This window comes from Poecilia reticulata, linkage group LG15, assembly GCF_000633615.1.
Source record: "Poecilia reticulata strain Guanapo linkage group LG15, Guppy_female_1.0+MT, whole genome shotgun sequence".
Classification (NCBI taxonomy): domain Eukaryota; kingdom Metazoa; phylum Chordata; class Actinopteri; order Cyprinodontiformes; family Poeciliidae; genus Poecilia; species Poecilia reticulata.
Genome location: NC_024345.1, coordinates 28,027,487 through 28,047,132, shown reverse-complemented (window position 1 = coordinate 28,047,132; position 19,646 = coordinate 28,027,487). Strand labels below are relative to the sequence as shown.

The window sequence follows — 19,646 nt, the reverse complement described above, 5'->3', positions numbered from 1 at the left end:
TTCCATGACACTTTCAATTTGACTCATTAGGATTTGATTAAGAACCAGATTTGTTCTTTGTAATTTCTGTCCAGTAAAACTATTAATCTATAAATCAATAGACAGATCTATATAAAGATATAATCCATGTTTCTGTCTCATATTTGTATGGCATTAAAAGGATCTGGAACTTTAGTTTTTCCACTGAAAGCTCTGGTTTGCACAGTAAATGCCATGTGGGTGAAATTTTATGGATGATACTCTGATGTCCCATTCTCCTGAAGGCAGCACAGAGCTGCACCACCAGAAACCCACAGAAACACTGAAGAGAAGAAGAGCTATGATTAATGTAGTTACAGTTCTATTCATGTTTTAATGTTGCAGAGCTCAGTTGTTTTGGAAATAGTTCAAAGTTTAAACTGGCAAAATGTCCGCAAATGGCGACAGAAAAATTTAAATTGGGATAAAACGCAAGAGTTACTTGGTTGTTCAACAATAATTGAAGATGTTTTTTTTAATGGTATCTTCTGTTGAATATCCATTACCCAATAAATATAATCACTACACAACCTTTTTTTAATTCTACATGTAAAAATTAACCAAAGTATGAAAAAACTAAAGCTATTATTTATAGTACAATAATTTTAATTTAAGGCAAATATGAGAGAAAACCGCCTTGTTTCATTTCTCTCAATAACAATAATTTAATAAAATAAAATTTTGCTATTTAATTTTAAATAAATAGTAAAATTATTATTAATTATTCATTAACTAAATAAATAAGAATAAGAATAAGATGTCAATATTAAATATACTAATTAATAATTAAGTAACAAGCAATTATTTAATCATTGTTTAATAATTATCATTAAATTAATTACTTAATTTATCATAGTAAATCAATTTATTTAATTATAAATACACTAAATAAATGGATGCAATTAATTTGAATAATAAAATAATCGTGTTTAAGCAATAAAAATATTTTATTAATAAATTAATGATTTAATTTGATTAGATTTTACAATATGGCAGAATGTAAGACGTCAGCAAGTTTAATCAGAACACATTCAGTAAAATACTGTTTACAGAAACTCCAACCTTGCATTATGACTGCATGTTCTCTGAGTGAGATACATCGATAAGCATGTTTTCTAATGCTTCAGATAAGTGAATTTAATGTCAAGATGACCAGACAAACTAAAGAAAACTGGCACTTTATTCAACATCTAAAACATCAGCTAGTTCAAATTCAAACTGATCTATTTATTACACCAGTTTCTCTGACACTCCCCTCCGCTGCAGCTCACTGATAACCCCTCTAATTCGAGAGAGACGCTGTATTAAACAGAACCTTTTCGTGATACAGACATTGCCAAGTTTGGCTTTGAGAAACCCATCAATAAACGTGTTTGCACTCTTCCTCTATAGCTAAAAGCGAGCATTCATGCAGCCGTCATGGGATCAATATTAACGTTAATGTGCCCTCCATGCAGAGTTTTTCCTCTCAGGTTGGTCCGGGTTTCTCTTCCTCTCTTCACAACTGGACCCGGCCACAGAGACATCAGTGTCTGATAACATGGAGCGGCTTAATGTTTAGCCCAGAATCCACACTCACACGCACGTGCACACACAAGGGGAAGCAGAGGGATTATAAAGGCGCACAGATCTATACACCGGCCAGGGATGAAGGGCAGAAAAGTAGCAGAGGGAGGGAGAAGTGGTCGAGGTGAGAGTTATTACTTTTAATTGCATTTAATTAGCTTCAAAAACAGAAATTTCAAGCCTCAAATTAAATTCCTCACCTTATTTTCACTTGAATTAATCTCAATAATGCAAATTTATTACTAATGTCTTAATTTATCAGAAATAATACACACTTGTCCGTGTTGTGTTGATCATTTAAAGAGTTTGTTCGCACAGAGTGAAAGCTTGCTGAAGATTAGCCGTGTCTTTAATTTGCTAAGCAGGACTATTAGCTTGTTAATCCACATTAGAGGTGTGTGTCCCGTAAGCGGAAAACGAAGGAGGAGCAGTATGCATGGAACAAAGTGCAGCAAAAACGATATTAATAAAACCTTATCATGTTTCAGAGTGCAATTTGTTACACACCTTAATTTTCCTCACGATAACAGAGAAAGGTTTAAGTACGGTAGTAATATTTGTCACTACATACCCTCAAAATGAGTCATTATTTTTCCAGGATGGAGTGAGTAGATGATTTAGTTAAATCTCTAAAAAGTTACACCTATTTGTAAGCATTGGCAAGCAACTAGCATAAATCATGTTGGATTCTTAGCATCTTTTCTGGGTAGAATTGGTGAAATTCAATTAGCTTAATGGCACAGACCCAATTTTTAACCTTAACATAAACTTTTTCAACAGTTTTGATATCTGGGCTTCATGTTATCCTCCTTTATTTACTCCAGAATCAGTTTGGATGTTTGATTGGGATCATTGTCCAGTTAGAAAACGCAACAGTCTCCAAGTTTCAACCATCTAACTGTTAATTTCAGCTCAAATTGAAGACATTTGAGGTTTTTATTTGTTACTCCATCCACTGACAGCAAGTCAGACCCACAGAAAGATGCAGCCACCACTTTGCGTGGCAGTTGGGATTGTTTTTTGGCTTGACATCATGACCATGACTTCTCCTCCAAATACTTATCATGTAATCGTGAATAATTATTTAGTCCTTTTGACCAACTGGCCAACTTTTCTTAAGAAGGAATTGGCCTTGCCCATTAAGGCAGCTTTTATTGGCAATAAATTAATGCTTTTGGTGTTTCAAAAGCTTCCTAAATATTAAGGAACATTCGACGGCAAAGTGCTGTTACCTAGCAACCCCAACAGAGTTCCGCACGTCACCTAGCATCACAAGCTGAGCTCCAGCACATTTGGTCAGCTGGTTTTACCGCTGTACATGGCTGCTGGAAAATCAAATGTTTTTTGTTTTCTTTTTGTAAACTTACTATTCTGAAACCACTTGCTACATTCTTGTTGGCTGTGCAGGAGGCTCCACTTCTGCTTTTCAAACATGTACAGTTGTATAATTGGGCATCTGTTTGCAGCCATTTTCATTTGCGAGTGTAAATGTTGAGTTTGGGGGCGTGGCTAGCAGCAGCTTATTTTGATTTAGTGACAAAAAGTCCTAAAATAGCTCACAGGCAGAACTGAGCAGACTGAAATCTCATTATATAAGAATTATTTTGTGCAAATGAAAATGTAATGAACACGTTTTGTGTCAGCCATAAACCTTTTCTAACCTGATCGAAAAAGCATAATAGGCCACCTTGATGGAAATTTGCTAATTGGAGACAAATAATGAGCTATTTGTTCGCAATTATAAGCAGAATGTTTGGATTAGGACCCATGAAATGGCTTTCAAGCTAAAGAAAATATCACACTATTAGTCAGGTAAAGTGGTGGCTGCATCATTCTGTGGGCCTATCTTGCCAAAAAATGTAATGAACTTGTTTTTTATAGCCATTGTAAAACCCATTTGTGCCCAAGTTTTTACTTCCTGCAGCGTCTTTAGATGTTGCTTCAGTATTTCCACATAATGTTCTGTCCTCACGATACTGACTGTTTCGTGAAGTGCACCAGTCCCTCCTGCAGCAAAACAACCCCACAACATAATGCTGCCACCTCCGTGTTAAACAGTCAGAATGGTGTTCTATTAATTTTTATTATTAATTCATTTCTTTGTCCCTGTGTGCATTTGCAAACATCAAACTGTTGTTTTTATGTTTCTTTTGCAGTGACAGATTGGCCTTTCAGCTCATGTTCATATTTGTTTCACTGTAGACAATAACACACTTACCAGGTTTTTGCTTTTGTTCCTGGGTTGACCTTAACATTGCGGACCAGAACCCGTCTCCTGCCTGAGCGGGATGATGATGGTCGAACGTTCCCATCTTGTTTGTACTTGCATGTAATTATTTGTTTTAACGACATCTGGAAATTGCACCCCATTCGAACCAGACTTATGCGAGTTCGCAGTTCTCTTCCTTAAACTTTGGCCGATTTATTTCCCATGATGTTACACAAGGAAGCAGTGTGTTTTAGGTGTGTCTCTAATTAGCTCAGATGTTTTGAATAAACGGCCCAAATTGCTTAACGGCATAATATTCTTAGTGTTTATTAACTTTAAAATAGCTTTAAAAAATTACCTCTCATTATTCAGGCATTTAGCAAATGGAAAAATGTTGGAATTTCTCATTTTAATTGGCGTAAAACAGGAAATGTTTATTCTAATTTCACGTCAGACTGAAAAAAATGCGCTTGTCTTTTTATGCTGTATGTAAACTTCTGGTTTCAACTATACAAAAGGCAGAAAAGTCTTTTAGAGGAATTTATAGACATCTGTTCAAGATATTTGGGTGTGTTAAAGTCTAGATTAAGAAACAAAACACTTAAAAATTGTTTAAAAACAGCGAAGGAGCCACCAAGACTGAAGTTTTTCACCAATGTCGATAACTACAGTGACAACCAAGAAAGAACTTTCTTCTTCGTTGGTTTATTAGCAGCACCTGAACTCTGCTTTGCCTCTTAGATCCGAAGGAAACAGCTAAATGTCTTCCAGGGGTGCTCAAAGTTTGGTCCAGGGGCCATTTTAGGCCCTCAGGATGATTGATCGCAGTTCAAAAAGCCTAAATTTGGTTGTTCAGTTCAGGCAATTGGTGAAGATACAAATTTAAAAACAACATTGTGGTGAGATTTGATTTAAAAAATAGATACTATTAAAATGGAAAATTTAAGGTGCAGCACAAAGTATTTATGAAGGTTCTTGCTTTTAATTTAATTTAGGGACCAAAAGCATCCAGTCGCTTTTACCAAGACGCACATTTGAAAACGCCTATTTAATTAACTTGGTAAAATGAAAAACGAGTGATCAAAATCTTGTTCCTGTTGCTAAAAAAGATTCAGAAAAATCCAGAAAAATTAACAATTTAAACCAGGTAAACATGATTCACGCAACGCTTGTCTACAAAAATCGGACTGCTTTGCTTATTTTACTAAAATACTGCGTGTTTAGTTGGTTGTCTATTTAACAGTTAAAAATAAAATGTATATTAGTTTTTGTTATTATCATTAAGAATAAATTAAAAATTATTAACAATTTTGTGGCCTTTATGCCAAAACATTTGGTCACCGTTGGTTAACTTAGTTCCAATAAATGACGTCAATCTGTAAAATAGGAAAGTTTAGGTTGTTCCACTAGCTGAAAAAGTAGCGGTATTTTCTTTTTATCGTAACTTTATATTAAAATATGACTCAGCAGACGAGGGTTGGGAGTGAAACTGCAACTTTTACCATCATCAGTCAGTCGTCCCGGTTCAGGCGTCATAGAAAAGCTGCAGAGTGTTTGCTGCAGGCTACTTGCTCATTCAGAGCAGGTTCACCTGATTGTTTTACCTGAAAGTCTTCACATTAAGACTGAAAAGATTTGTCACTTCTCATAAGTTCAGTCAGTGGAAACTGCAGAAGGGCACAGCTTCAGGCTAAAGTAAAAGTCTTCCAGACAAAATCCTTTTAGCTTCAGCTAATGTTGTGTTTTACAATGTATTCCTTGCACTATTTTATATTTTTTCATGCTACATAGAGGAGTTTCTCTTTAATTAAGAAGTCAACACCTATTAATAGCAGTATGGCAATATTTCCTGAATGTATTCAACCTGACTTCAACTAGATAAAATTAAAATACCATTTTATATAAAGGTAATTCAAGAATTAACCCTTTTTTACACGAAATTACAAATAAAGAGTCACTCACCGGCGTTATTGAGCAGAAAAGATGCACATCAATCTTTCATGAAAATCTTAGATGAAAAGCAAGCAAAAGAGTTATTGTCAAACTCGTTTGACAAAAGAGTTTGACAATAACTCTTTCGTCAAACTCTAATAACCCATGAATTAATTCATTTGGTGCTTCACAGTGTAAAGTGTTTTGATCTTTCTCAGTGATTAAACGTTCCTCTGTGACTCAGCTGTGGTTTTTGATGTTGTGATAAGGATTTTGAGCAGCTACAGCATCCTGTGGATCGTTGTCGTACATCTACGACAGTAGCAGAGGCCGGGTATTTCCTGCAGCTCTGAGAAACTGTACGGAGACATCAGTTCAGTTTCAAGATTAACCTTTAAATCAAGTCAGGTGTTTTTGTATGGCACGTTTCAGCAACAAGGCATTTCAAGGTGCTTTATATCATAAAAACACAAAAATACAAAGTCATAAAACACACAGTTAACAATTGATTCGAATTTTTATTTGTGAAATATAGTTATTTGCCAAACTGCATGCATGTTGGTTTAATCAAATGTAGCTTGGCATTTTTATTTTTCACAAACTAAATACCATTCACAAATGTTTTCCCTGGCAGAACGCAGTCAACTGATTTAATCCCTTAAGGCTATCTCAAACCCACCAATCCTGTCTAGGTGGAGCTTTATTTTTAATGACTTTTAAAAAATAAAAGTCATTATTTCAAGTATAATGCATTTCAAGTATAGGAATACTTGAAATGCATTCCTATACTTGAAATAGGAATGCATTTCAAGTATTTCATAACTTATTTGTTATGAAATACATAAATAAATTATGTTATTTGTAAATAACTTATTGATATTTACAAATAAGTAATAAACATAATAAGCTTCTCTTCTCAACTTTATATCATTTGAGTCATTTCTCAACAATTAACTTCATTCCAGGATCTGGTTACTGTGTTCATTTTATTCAACTAGAGTCAAGGTCAAGTTTTAAAACGTTTTTTGCAGTGATCTGGTCCGAACAGGTTCTGAAATACTTTAAAAAAGCTTTACATATTCCACACTGTAATTATTTAACAAATACATTAAGCCAAATTGGAATGAAAATTGCTCCATTTTGATTTAAGAGAGCCGATAGTTGCCATTTACTTCTAAACACTTTCAGTTGATTAACTTATTATCATCAGTTTTGATGAATTTTGTAACTACAAGAGTTTTCTATTGGAGAGGAAAGACATCAGGTTCTTAAAGAAGGAACTGTTCCTGCCTATGAGCCTTGGTTGAGTTAAAACACAATTTCCAAACAATTAGATTTTTCTACAATGATATCATTATTTATAAGATAGTGGCATCTTCTCGGATGAGGTTGTTTTAAGGTCAGATGTGACCTATTATGCTTCCTTGAATAGGTTAGGATAGGTCTAAATGTTCATTACATTTTTTTACACAGTCATCCTTATATAATGACATTTTATTCTAGTCAGTTCTGCCCATATGGTTCTGCCTATGAGCTGTTTTTAGGACGTCTTGTCACTTTAAATCCAAATAAACTGCTGCTAGCCACGCCCCCCCAACTCAACGTTCTGATTGGTTTCCTAGGCTACGGGCTGGGGTTGCTTGGTAACGGCTGTCTCAACATTCGGAAGGTGTGTGAAACGGCTCATTTTCTAGACTCGACTATAAAACGTTAATTTATTACCTAAAAAATGGATTGGTGTTTTTTTCAGCACTTGGGCTGTTTTTCAAAGAAGTAGAAACAGGAATGGAAGTGTAAAAATGGCGACGGTGGTTCTGGGCCACCATCGCAACGAATAGCCGTTTTGTGATCAGGTTGTAGGATCGATTTCAGCTTCCTCAGATGTCGATGCACTATAAAACTGACTGATTAATATTGTAAATATAACCATATTTATGTTTATATTGTATATATTTCCTACATTGTTTACACTGTTGGATCTGACTTTTAATCTCATTGTACATGTGTACAGTGACAAAATGAATTGAATTTAATTGAATTTAATTTCCCCTTAGGATCAATAAAGTATATTCTGTTATGTTCTGAGTTCAGTCCATTTTCCAATTTACTATTTAAAAAGTGACTGAAAGTTTACAGTTGTCCTAAATTGAATCACATAAAACTTTCCAAATAGCCTTTCAGGACAAACTAATTTCAGTGTGTGTGTGTGTGTGTGTGTGTGTGTGTGTGTGTGTGTGTGTGTGTGTGTGTGTGTGTGTGTGTGTGTGTGTGTGTGTGTGTTGCAGGGACTGTTGTTGGAGAGGAACCCCCAGCAGAACCTGACGGCCCCCCTCATCCCCTCTCAGCCTTGTTTCGTCTCTATGTTTACGCTCTGCACGGCTGCCTCTGCGAGGTGGCCTTCACCGCCATGTACGACTGGTGCAGCACCCGGGACCAGAGGCTGCCGGGCCACAGCAGCATCTGGGCGCTGCCCATGTACGGCTCCGCCATCTTCTGCATGGAGGCCCTGAGGGCCCGGCTGCTGGCCCAGAGCCGCTCGCTCCCTGCGAGACTGGCAGTTTACACTTTATTCATTTACATGTGGGAGTTCAGCTGGGGCGTGGGGCTGAGTCTGCTGGGGGCCTGTCCGTGGGATTACTCAGCACATCGTTACAATCTGGGAGGACTGGTGACTCTGGATTATGCCCCTGCCTGGGCTGTAGCTGGACTTATAGCGGAGCAGCATGTAATCAAGAATACGTTAAGGATAAGATTGAAAAACAACTGATTTCATCAGTTAAATTATGTCCTTCCAAAATCACCCACATGACATTTAATGTCATTTTTAGCTGGAACAACACAATGTTAGTGTATTTTTAACACTGTCATAATTAAAAATGTGAAGATTTTTTAAAATTTACAATCAAGTGCTAGGTAAGAATAATATTGAAAAAATGATTACTTTCATGATTATCTTAAACAATATCCTTCCAAAATCTCCCTAACATTTCATGTCATTTTTTTGCAGAAACAACACAATGCTATTGTATTTTTAACGTTTAATTATTAAAAAGGTTGAGATTGTTAATGTCCAATTAACAGTGCACTAAAGATAACATTGAAAAATGACTTATTTCATGATTTTCTTAAGTTATGTCGTTCCAAAATCAACCACATGACATTTAATGTCATTTTCAGCTGGAATAACACAGTATTACTGTGTTTTTAATGGTTTCAGAATTAAAAATTGTAAGACTTTTAATCTCTAATTAATAATACGCTAAGGATAAGATTGAAAAACAACTGATTTCCTAATAATCTTAAACTATGTCCTTCTAAAATCACCCAACTTTTAATAGACTTCAAGCAATCTCAGTTTCTGGTTGTGAACTGAAGTATAGAGTAAATTATGCATTTAACCTAAAATTAAATGTATCCTGCTATGTTGTCTTCCATGTTGCTGTTTTATTTTGTTTTTATTTAATTTATAAACTGAAATAAACTAAACCCACCCAACATTTGTTGTCATTTTTTTTGCAGGAACACAATGTTCTTATATTTTTAACGGTTTCATTATTACAAATTTTCTGTATTTTTCCTGCTTCTGTCTGCCTTATCTGGTCCTACTGGAGTAAAAGACAGTGTGGGAAGTTTGGATTTTGTCCAGGTGGGAATGTGTCTCAGCAGGCCTCTTGGAGGGAAGAGGCTACATTTGCATGCTTATTCATTTTCAAAACTTTCTTTAAAAAAATCGGGATAGTTTGCACAATTTTTGGGAAATGAGAACCTGGCAACTATCTCGCAACAGAGTTTTATTCCTGGTGCACGTCAAAACTTGTGTTTTTGGATCTTTCCCATTCATTTATCTGTCAAGTACGTTTCTCCCTGAGGTTTGATGATGAAGGTAGTTTTCAACACACTTCCATAAGGTATCAAGAAAACAAGAACAGGCGAGAAAAATTATTTCATGTCATTTTATTCCTGCCACCTTAAAATCAGTTTCAGAATCAAGTTCTTCTTTCATTATGCTTAGCTTCACTAAATAATAAAACTAAAGTAAATTGGCATTATTTATTACCATTATACAAAGCGCATTGAACAAGTTATTGTTTTTCTTAGTAAAAATACATCTAATAGGATGTTTGTACAAAATTCACCCCATGTCATTAACAACCCAAATCCACGCATTAATTTCAAAATAATTAAGCGAAATAATACATAGAAAATGTGTTGGACTATAGAAAGTCAAGAAAAAAGGTCAACAATCACCTTTTATCAGGTCTGACTAATATTAAATAATTTACTCTGCAGTGATCATCTATGAAACGTTTTCTCATTACTCAGCAAACATGATGGGTCAAACCAAAAAGCTCTTAAGAAATTCACAACCTCATTATTGCAAAACGTATTTCTTTAAACTGAATTTCAAAGAAATATTAACTCAACTGCAATTGCACAACTCACTGGGAAAAACTCCACTATTAAAGAAAACCCATGATAAATATCTTTTATAGTTTTCTACAGAGTATTTCTGGAATTAAATGAAAGATTAAGAGAACAGACGTTTGCAGGAGGATCTGGAGTGAATATCACTCCAAAAACCCCAAAGAACAAGAAGGTGTGAGGTTGTTTTTGAGCATAAAGTGCTAGGAAACGTCAGATAATCAAAGGAAGTATGACAGGAGGAATGTAACTGCATGTTCTTCATTTAACAGCTGACGATAAAACCCAGAAAAAAAAAAGCTGGAGGCTTTTCTACTAATGCTGATAAAATTCAGTAAGTGTGTTATTACTTTCTCCCTGTATCATCAGAGTTGAAAATGTGGAATGATTTGTTTTGGTCTCATTTTTGTGTGTGGATTACTTGGTTTGCTACTGACCTCTGGTGTAAGTTTCATGTCAATGTCGTTTTTAAAAATACATGTTTTAATAAAAAAGTTAACACCTTTACAACTTCTATCTTTTTAAGTGAATTTTGAAGGTTTGTAGTTGACAATTAGGTTCTCTTCCGCTCTGGATTTTGCACAACAACCAAGGCCACAGTCCCCTCATTCCTCTGCCACTTGTACCTACAAAAGAAACATAAATTACATGTTTGCACCAGAATTTCTACCAGAATCATGCTAATTTTCCAAGAAGACAACATTAAATTGCATTTTCTCTCATTACTTATCAGATATCAGCCTAAGGACAAGAAGAGGTGTGTGAACCGCACTGAATAATTCATTGAATGATTCACTGAATGGCTCATCTTTAAACTAGGCGTTTATGCATTTGCCTGCCTGGGGCATTCAGGTGTGTGGCAACATAATGATCTCGATTGTCTTCTTTTAACGGGAACTGCTAATCTAATGCGATTTGGTGTTTATTTTTTTATTGTAAAAAAAGTAGACCTCAGCATGTCTTAGGTCGCATGCTAAATGTGAATGTATCTGAATGTATCCAATTTGTTCCTTCTGGAAAATCTTCAACCTAGCTTATGTAAAATCTCAAGCACAACAATGGAACAAAATTAGTTTTTCACATTTTTATAATGGTTTAATGTAATGAACGTCATTATCTTTGGAAAACAGCAAATTAGCACCAACACTTTTACCGACTACCAAGCGTAGTGCTGGAGGGGTGATGACTTGGGGTTGTTTTGCAGTCCACGTACGTACATTTGAAGATAAACTTGTTTTAATTTGTGGTTGTACTAAAGTCAAATTTAAAGGTTCTTTGATATTTCCAACATGCTCTTCTAAAGCTGTATTTTTCCATCTATTTGATGAGTTAAAAATCTCTCGCAGAGGCTCTGGTAGAGATCAAATGAACAGCACTGCTTCAATTCACTCCAGTTCATGTTAAATCCACAGTTAGAGGTGCAAACACACACAGCAAACAGCACAGAAAATATAAACAAAAGCCTACAATCAACAAAACAAATACAAATGCAAAATGCTAAAACAGCAGGAAATAAAAGCAAAACGCACAAATGAGAGCAAGTATGAAAAGCTGGAAACTCGCGTTGCAAAAACAGAAGTGCTCCAGACCACTAGGGGGAGTCGTATGGTTTCAGGCCCCCAGTAGAGATTGGATGTTATAATTTAATGGGATTTACAGAATAAAGTTGGAGGGAGATAGAAAAAGTATGTTATACTTAATGACTTTCTCAAACACACAATCTTTTACAATAATACAGAATTTATTTATGTTGGTAATATTACTTACTCCAGACTCCCCCTAGTGGTCTGGAGGACTTCTGTTTTGTGGAGCGAATTTTCAGCATTTGTGCTTGTTGTTTTTACTATTTATGACATTTTCTCATTTGCTTCCATCTCCTGTGGTTGCAGCATTTTTATTGTTTGCATTTGTTTTGTTGATTGTAGATTTTTGCTTCTGTTTTCTGTGATTCCAGCATATTTTTTGCAGTGTTTATTTTTTGTTACATTTGTTTTTTGCGTTTGTGTGGTTTGCTGTTTGCATCATTCTTGATTGCAGAGTATTTTGCCATTTGCAGTACCTTTGTACCTGTTGGCCACCATATAATACAGTTTAATCCTTGATTGTGTACATACAACTTACAAATATTTCTACAATATCCAGAGAGTTTCTACCACTCAAAGTACATTTTCTCATTTTTCGACCATTCTCTTCAAACATGAAAGATCGTTGTGTCAGATCAGCAGTTACATGCTTGACTTAATCTTCAACAAACATCAGCAGATGGCTGCTCACACTGTACCTGGTACTTCTGGAGGTTTATTCCTATTAAAAAGTAGCCATTACTTTCCACTTTTGCCGCATACTTGATTTGAAAGTCGTTGATGGGTAAGTTTTATACAAACTACCTGACTTGAAAATTTAACTTAAAATCAGTTTTTGTGTTTTGTCCTAATTTCCACCTGATTAGCTAACACATTCTGTCAAAATCAGCATCAATATCCCTTTAAAGGTGTATCAATGTAATTCTGAGACCTGGAAAGCACCAGATAAATTGTGTTTTTAACATTATTTATTAAAATTGACTCACTGGCTCTGTTCGGGGATGAGCAAACTATCTCCTGAAGTCAAACTGAACGTCTGCTCCGCCATGGTCACTGTTGAATATCCCTCCTGGGAGAGGCAGAGAGGAGATGTGTTGGTAGGATTAGCTGTTAGGAGATTATGGTGGTTATTAGAGGAGATGGGACAGGAAGTGTCTACGTGCCATTTGCCAAATCCACAAATCAGTTTGCTGGACCGAGGTCTCTGTAAGTCCAGGTCCAAACACCATTACCTGTCAATGACAAAGAAATAGAGAAAACCTTGTTTTATTATTCTGTTTGTATGAACTAGTCCAGACATCTTGGTTTGATTACCAGAAAGTCTAACACTTTGTTATTATTGAGATAGGCTTTGTTGTAATATAATCAACCAAACATAAAACAAAAACATGAGACTTTAAGCTTAAATCAATAAAATTTCAGCTGGTTTTTTTGGTGAATCCAATATTCTGAGCTGCAGAAACATGCAGCTCCTAGCACTCCCTCAAACATGCAGAGGAAGGAAGCACTAAAACTATAATTTGTCTGTAATTAGACACTTCTGAAAGTCAGGTTTTACAATGTAAAAGGCAGCTTTCAACTTGCAGGCTTTATAGATGTGATGCGAGACAGAGAGAAGAAATTTAGTTTATATTCCCCCTGTTTAGGCTTAGAGATAAAAACAATATATTACGATGCAGACACAACCAAGTCCTAATTAGTGGATTTAATTTGTTTGTTTGTGTATGTATCCATTTTAATGAAACAATCCGTCTTTACAGAAAGCTGAAATGTTAGACTGACACCTCATACCTCTGTCTCAAACTGAGCTCCAAAGATGTTGATGGGCCTGACGTTAGCCAAAGATGGCCTCTGTTTGTTGAGCCAGTCCTTGAAGGAAAACGGTGTCATCACATTCATGGTGTTCATCTGGAACGGAGGCTCTCTGAAAACTTCATCTGTTCAAAAACAAAAATGTCAGCAGTTTATTCTTCAGAAATGAAACAGTGTTCATATTAGACTCGTGAAAGCAGAAAGCTCACCTGGATCCGGTTTTCCCGTCTTAGCCTGGTTTGATGCCATGAACCTGTGAGTGACAGATCAGCCGACATCATAAACTTCAACGAATCCTGATGAAATAAAAGTAGAAACGTGTCTCACTCTTTGATAATCGGAACCAGTTGTGTCCCCAGATTCTCGCAGTAGAACCATCTCTCGAACAGGATGTTGGTGGTGTTGTCCACGTAGTACCTACAAGAAGCAACAGGTACTGGTGACACGGAGGCACCTAAAAACGGCCAACGCTGTGAAGAAGTGCTGCTAAAACACAAAACCTTACTGAGTAATTTTAGTCTAGTTTCTAGTGCAAATATCTTATTACGTTTGAAATAAGACAAACTTACAAGTAACTTTTTTGCAAGATATACAGTAGAGGCTTTTTTTAAGCCTCTGTATCTTAATATTGATGAAAAAGTACTTGTTCTATTGGCAGATAAATTAACTTATGACATGGGAAAATGTCTTGTTATGAGTTAAATAATCTATATCTTGCTAAAAAGTTACTTATGAGTTAGTTAGTCTTATTTCAAGTTTGCTAAGATATTTGCACTAGAAATTAGACCAAAATTACTTGGTAAGAGTTTGTGTTTTTTCAGTGCACATACATATATTTGAGTGTGAATCATTTTGAGGCTGTGTTAGAAAAATTGGAGTTGAAATGAGGGAAGAAGTGAGTAGAAGAAGGGAGGTGAACCTCAGGCAGTCTGTTTCAGTCAGCAGTCGCCTTCGCTCCACCACCAGTCCAACGGTGTTGGCCTTTCTCTGCGGGGAGTGGGGGATTCGAGCTGGGAGCAGAAACATCTAAAAGTGAAGAAAAACAATCAGACAGTGAGGCAAAGATTATGATTCAAGTGTGTTTCTCTACCAAGAGAAAACACAGGTTTCCGTTCCAGATGTTGGTGAAACGTCAGCGCTTACCTCGCCTTCTTTGATGTGAACGTCCTTGTGGACGCCATTTTCAATCACCTTCAGACACATGTCTCCCTTCAGCTGGAAAAACAACTATTTCAAACAGAAAAAGACAAGAAATGGGTTAAATGTCGTTCTTTAAAGGCTGCAGTTGCACAATCTGGAGACTGTGTGGTGAACATGAACACATCAGATTTGACCTTTCACCTGCAAGAACTGCTTTCCTCCCCCACCCCTCAAAATGCCCTTTCTAAACTTTTTAGCTTTAGCCACTTATTCTACATAACTAACATGATGAACTCTCCAAGATATGAATGCTGGTGTACAAAAGAAATATTTGGTGTGACGATTTATCCATGCATACTGAAGAAATCTTTAAAATATCCTAAATATTTACTGATTAAACTCTGTAAACCTTTGTTTTTTTAATGGAATGATTCAATCACAAGGCCGGAGTAATAAATTGTTGACATTTTTTACCTTTGAGAGTCAGAAGAATGTAAAATAATAAATGTTTATTATTTACTGTCCAATGAGAGATTTTCACTAGGGTTGCGCAATATGGATGTTTTTTCATACAACATCCAATTTTAAAAAAATAAATTAGAAATGAAAGAAAATACTTTCAAAAAATGGTTTTATTTCAATTATCCATTAACTGCAAGAATGTATAGTATTAGCAGAATAAAGATGCAATTTTGCCAAAAGAAGATCTTAAAATTAAGAGAAAAATCAATGGAATAATTGGTTATTAAAATAATCGGTAGTTTCAGCTTTAAGTGAAAAGTAGGGTATACCTTGGTCAGGCCCCAATCCATCGCTAGACAACAACACAGAGACATAGGACAACTATTTGAATGGTTGTCTTAAGGACAATTTAGAGGGATGGATTAACCTAACAGCCATGTTTTTAGACTGGAGGAAGCTGGAGTACCCAGAGAGAACCCACACACACAGAGAGAGAACATGCTAACTCTACGTAGAAAGGCCCCAGATCGGGATCTGACACCAGCTGCACCACTGCGCTGAATACAGCCAACCAATAGGGACTGCTGAAATTTTCCACTCTTCTCCAAGTTGTTTTTGGAAAATGTTAGGAATTACGATTAAGCAAGTTTGCAAGTCTAGACAGCAAAGGATGCCACCCAAAGAAGTACCCAGTTAAAGATTATTAGGGACACTGTGCCAAAATACACACTCTCAGCATTTCAGCTGCATGGTGGAGTTTACCCAGGTTCATGGAAGATAAGATAATGACACGGGGAAAGAAGACGCTGAATCTCCATTCCCTATATCGGCTAAGGTTGTATTCATGCACTTTTAATATCCTACCTCTTCCCCTTCCTCTATATGATAATCCTTCCTGGTGTTGGGACCCCCAACAAACATGACGAGCAACTGGGAAAAGTGCCTGAGAAAAACAGAAATTGAAAGCAGTCATGTGGTTGCAGCATGTTCACACACAACATGTCTGGTGTCAACCTCCCAAACAAATCAGTCACTGCAACAGATTTTACTGGCTAAAAAACAAATTAGCAAAGCATGTTACTCACATCAGCTTGTTGCACACTGGAGGTAGAAAAGCATCCTGGTTTTCAGCGATCCACTTTTCCACATTAACCAGAGGAACTTGGCTGCTCATTTTTTCTAAATGACAGGTTTTCTATTTCGCAGCAGGACACTATTTGACTTCCTTTTCTTATAGATGTTTAAATGTGGCGATATGAACAGTGCAAAATGCAGAAGTGGGACAAGTGGGAGTTGGACGGTGAGGGAGGAGCTGTCCTGTTCTTTTTTTTCTTTTTTTTTTTTGTACACAGGTGAAAGTTCACCAGTACTTTCGTAATCAGTAACACAATACTGTCCTGCAGTAACTGAAGAGGCTTACAGGAAAACTTTCAAATTATTTTGATCAAATCTAAAGTTTGTTCCTGTCTTTATGTATAAAACGTGATGTTTTTGATGTTTTTTGGTTTTTAACTATTGGCTTACACAAATAAAAACAATATAACTTGAAATTATTAAGCCCCGGTAATTTATTAGCATTTTCTTTATCTGAAAATGCAAATAAAACCTTTTGCTTTCTCACATTATTACAACCTATTGTGAAGATGATTTTTATACTTTAGGAAGAGATCTGACAGCAGATTTGAAGATGTCTAAATAGTCTTGCAGATCTAAAATAAAATTGTCATTAAGGACTAGAATCACCTTAGTGAGTTAAAAGTCTAGATAAATATAAGTATATTTATCTATTTATTTTTAAACGTGTCTTCGGAAAACGTGTGAGCGCGTTTCACAAAATTTTGCACATATATTGTTCAATAGTGGTGAAACTTTTGGCTGAAATAATTTCTCCACTGTCTCCACTAGAGGAAGCTGTTTTATATGGTATGCATTACTTCAAATGCTTTTGTGAAAAACTTATTAAATGTAAGGATGGATGGAAATAACAGCATTATTCATAGGCAATGATATTAATGATATTAATGATGATATATATTAATGATATTACAAGACAGCAAAATTGTAGACAAACTTCTACAATAAGAATACTACGGACAATAGCTCACTTGCTTTTTTTTTTCTTTTTTAGAGTAAATTAAAACAACGGAACATATGTTACACGGATTGCTGTCGATTAAATCTCCAAAAGCAACGAATTTGAAATATTATGCATTAGAAATAAGGCTTTTTCTCGTCAAATACTTTTAAAATTTAGATTATTAATATAGTTATTACTGTTCAATAGTTTAAATCACGGCTTGTTTCACTTTTAAAAAGGAAATCCTTTGTGTGAAAGTGGAAACTTTCACTGGAGCCATGGAACAAATCTGTTCATCCGTAAAAAAATATATCAACTTAAATTTGTTTACACGAAAAACAACACTATTATTCAATAAATGACCGTTACGAGGGTTAAAACAGAGCTTAAAAAGCGTTTTCAAGAAAACAAAACACGCTAGTTACGTAACAGCGTAAGCGCGACGTGATCACGTGATCTGTGGCCCTCGGTGAGGCGGTGCCTCTTGACGGTGGTTGTTCAGCGTGGTGCACGCAGACGTCGGGCAACAAACACCGTTACATTTGTAGTTTGGGATCTAAAAATAACCCACAACAGCACTTAAACGCGTGCTTGGCTCACTACCATTTGTCAAAACTCTGCTTGGGGTTGGAGGATAAATTAGATATGAATGTTCCTGCGGGATTTCGAGCGGATTCGTTAGCTCCCAAGTAGTGATTCCGGTTCAGTGGGAAGGTTTGAACTGTTCTCTGGAAAGTGACCATTGTTGAAATCAGGTCGAGGCTGTTGTCATCCCCACTGGCTGACTTTCTTACTTTCTTTTTTTACGGATTTAAAACAAAAAACAGTGCAAGCTTTTTGGTGTCATGAAAGAAATGTCAAGGTAAGTCATGCATGCGGGACGGTTTGTACTTTCTGAGCGGGTTTTCTGCTCGCGTTCATGAAGAATAGGCTAAAAGCTAATGTTAGCCAGCTGTCACAACAAGGCCTGCAGCCGCCGTTTGCTGCTTAGCTTCTTTGTTGTTTGTAAACTTTTGCAGAAAATGAATACATACACGTTAATGGTTTTTGTTTAGGTAAATGTAAAATATTAATGACTTTAACCGGAAAGAGGGTAATTAGTTAAAGCGCCGCTTCCGTATCGGCCAGCAAAAACTTGCCAACCTGCTAAATTAGCTAATTTGTTAGCTCTTCCAACCTGTTTGTAGCCTCAGCTAGCAGCCTGACTGAGGTTCAGATTTAAACTTTTTGTGTCATTATTTTGTTAAAGCCACACTCAAACTTTTGAAATGTACAAAAATCTAATAGTTTAAGCTTGTTGGTAAAGTAATACTAATTACGCTCATTGCTGTCAGTGAAGAGTTTGGAGTTTTCCCGGCAATAAATCTCAAACTGATCAACTTAAAATGCTAGCAGCTTCCAAACGGGAGACATTCAATAAGTTCTAAATGGAAATATTATGCCAAAACAAACAATAGATTTTCGTTATTACAATTTTTAAGTCAATTGTTATGTAAACTAAAGGAGTTTTGTATCAAAACAAACTATTTCTTTACAAGGTGCATTAAAATGCTTTGTAAATGATGCCAAAATAATGTATGCAGGTTACAATTAAAACAGTTGTCTTTTAAAAATATAAAATTCTGAGTTTATTAGTGTTTTTGAAATCTGAGCTGTTATGTCACAAAAGTGTTCATTAAAAAAAATGAGCAAAAAAATTATTCTCAATGTTTCCAGCAAATTATCTATCTCACTGATTATGACAAATTTAAGTTAAAGGCGATTTGAAATATTATATTTTCACAATTTAAAATTGAAGCAAAAACCATCCTGCCATTAAATTAGAAAGTATTTATCTTCAGCCGCAGACATGGCTGAAGAACCCAAACGTTTACAGATGTTTATTGTATCATGACATTAAATGTTTAATGAATTATGATTGATAAAACATGGAAAATCCAAATAACGTGAACAGCACATTCTTGTAGTTGTATGTCAAAACAATTCATTTTAAGCATTAAAATGTCTTGCATTACTTCATATTGGGGTGATTTATTTAGGGTAAAAGTAAAGACATTTGCATCATTTTCAAATTTTAACTTCTGGGATGATTGTCACTCAATTTACACTGATATCAAAAATAGGGAAAATTAGTTAATTTAGTTGTAATGTTTCTTTATTCATATTTAGGTCAAGTTTGCTACTTTAGATTATTATAGTTTAAATATTATAAAGCGCTTCCGAAAACATTGTGTATAGTTTTTGCCAGAGTAAATTCTGAAAATTAGGATACATATGTATGTTTCTGATACCTCACTTTGCTTGGGCTAGAAAAGTACATGCTCACATCTTTATTCAGCTCATTTTTTTACATGCATGTTTATTTGTTTGGCACATTTAAGCACTACGCCTGTACGTTGGGGTTCACCCCGGTGAACGAGAGGGT

The 19,646-nt window shown here is 35.6% G+C and overlaps 3 protein-coding genes across 4 annotated transcripts in view; 2 read left to right on the top strand and 1 right to left on the bottom strand.

Moving 5' to 3' along the window:
• The first annotated feature begins 1,634 nt into the window (after window positions 1-1,634).
• On the top strand, window positions 1,635-9,201 carry LOC103477325 (transmembrane protein 229b-like). The gene is made up of 2 exons (XM_008430382.1): window positions 1,635-1,708; window positions 8,011-9,201. The coding sequence occupies exons 1-2, from the start codon at window positions 1,666-1,668 to the stop codon at window positions 8,490-8,492; spliced, it is 525 nt and encodes a 174-aa protein (XP_008428604.1). The 5' UTR covers window positions 1,635-1,665; the 3' UTR covers window positions 8,493-9,201.
• A 463-nt stretch (window positions 9,202-9,664) lies between these two features.
• haao (3-hydroxyanthranilate 3,4-dioxygenase) lies at window positions 9,665-17,632 on the bottom strand. Its single transcript, XM_008430381.2, has 10 exons — window positions 16,230-17,632; window positions 16,009-16,087; window positions 14,686-14,769; window positions 14,462-14,568; window positions 13,870-13,959; window positions 13,752-13,795; window positions 13,522-13,667; window positions 12,894-12,962; window positions 12,717-12,799; window positions 9,665-10,773 (listed from the first exon to the last, which is right to left on the bottom strand). The coding sequence occupies exons 1-10, from the start codon at window positions 16,316-16,318 to the stop codon at window positions 10,701-10,703; spliced, it is 864 nt and encodes a 287-aa protein (XP_008428603.1). The 5' UTR covers window positions 16,319-17,632; the 3' UTR covers window positions 9,665-10,700.
• A 101-nt stretch (window positions 17,633-17,733) lies between these two features.
• The window catches only part of papolg (poly(A) polymerase gamma), a 22,063-nt gene continuing 20,150 nt past the window's right edge, over window positions 17,734-19,646 (top strand). The window contains exon 1 of one of the 2 annotated variants that reach the window (XM_008430380.2): window positions 17,734-18,083. In XM_008430380.2, coding sequence (XP_008428602.1) covers window positions 18,067-18,083 — 17 coding nt within the window. In that variant the 5' untranslated portion in view covers window positions 17,734-18,066. The remainder of the gene's footprint in view (window positions 18,084-19,646) is intronic. The other variant, XM_008430379.2, reaches the window with a different exon arrangement.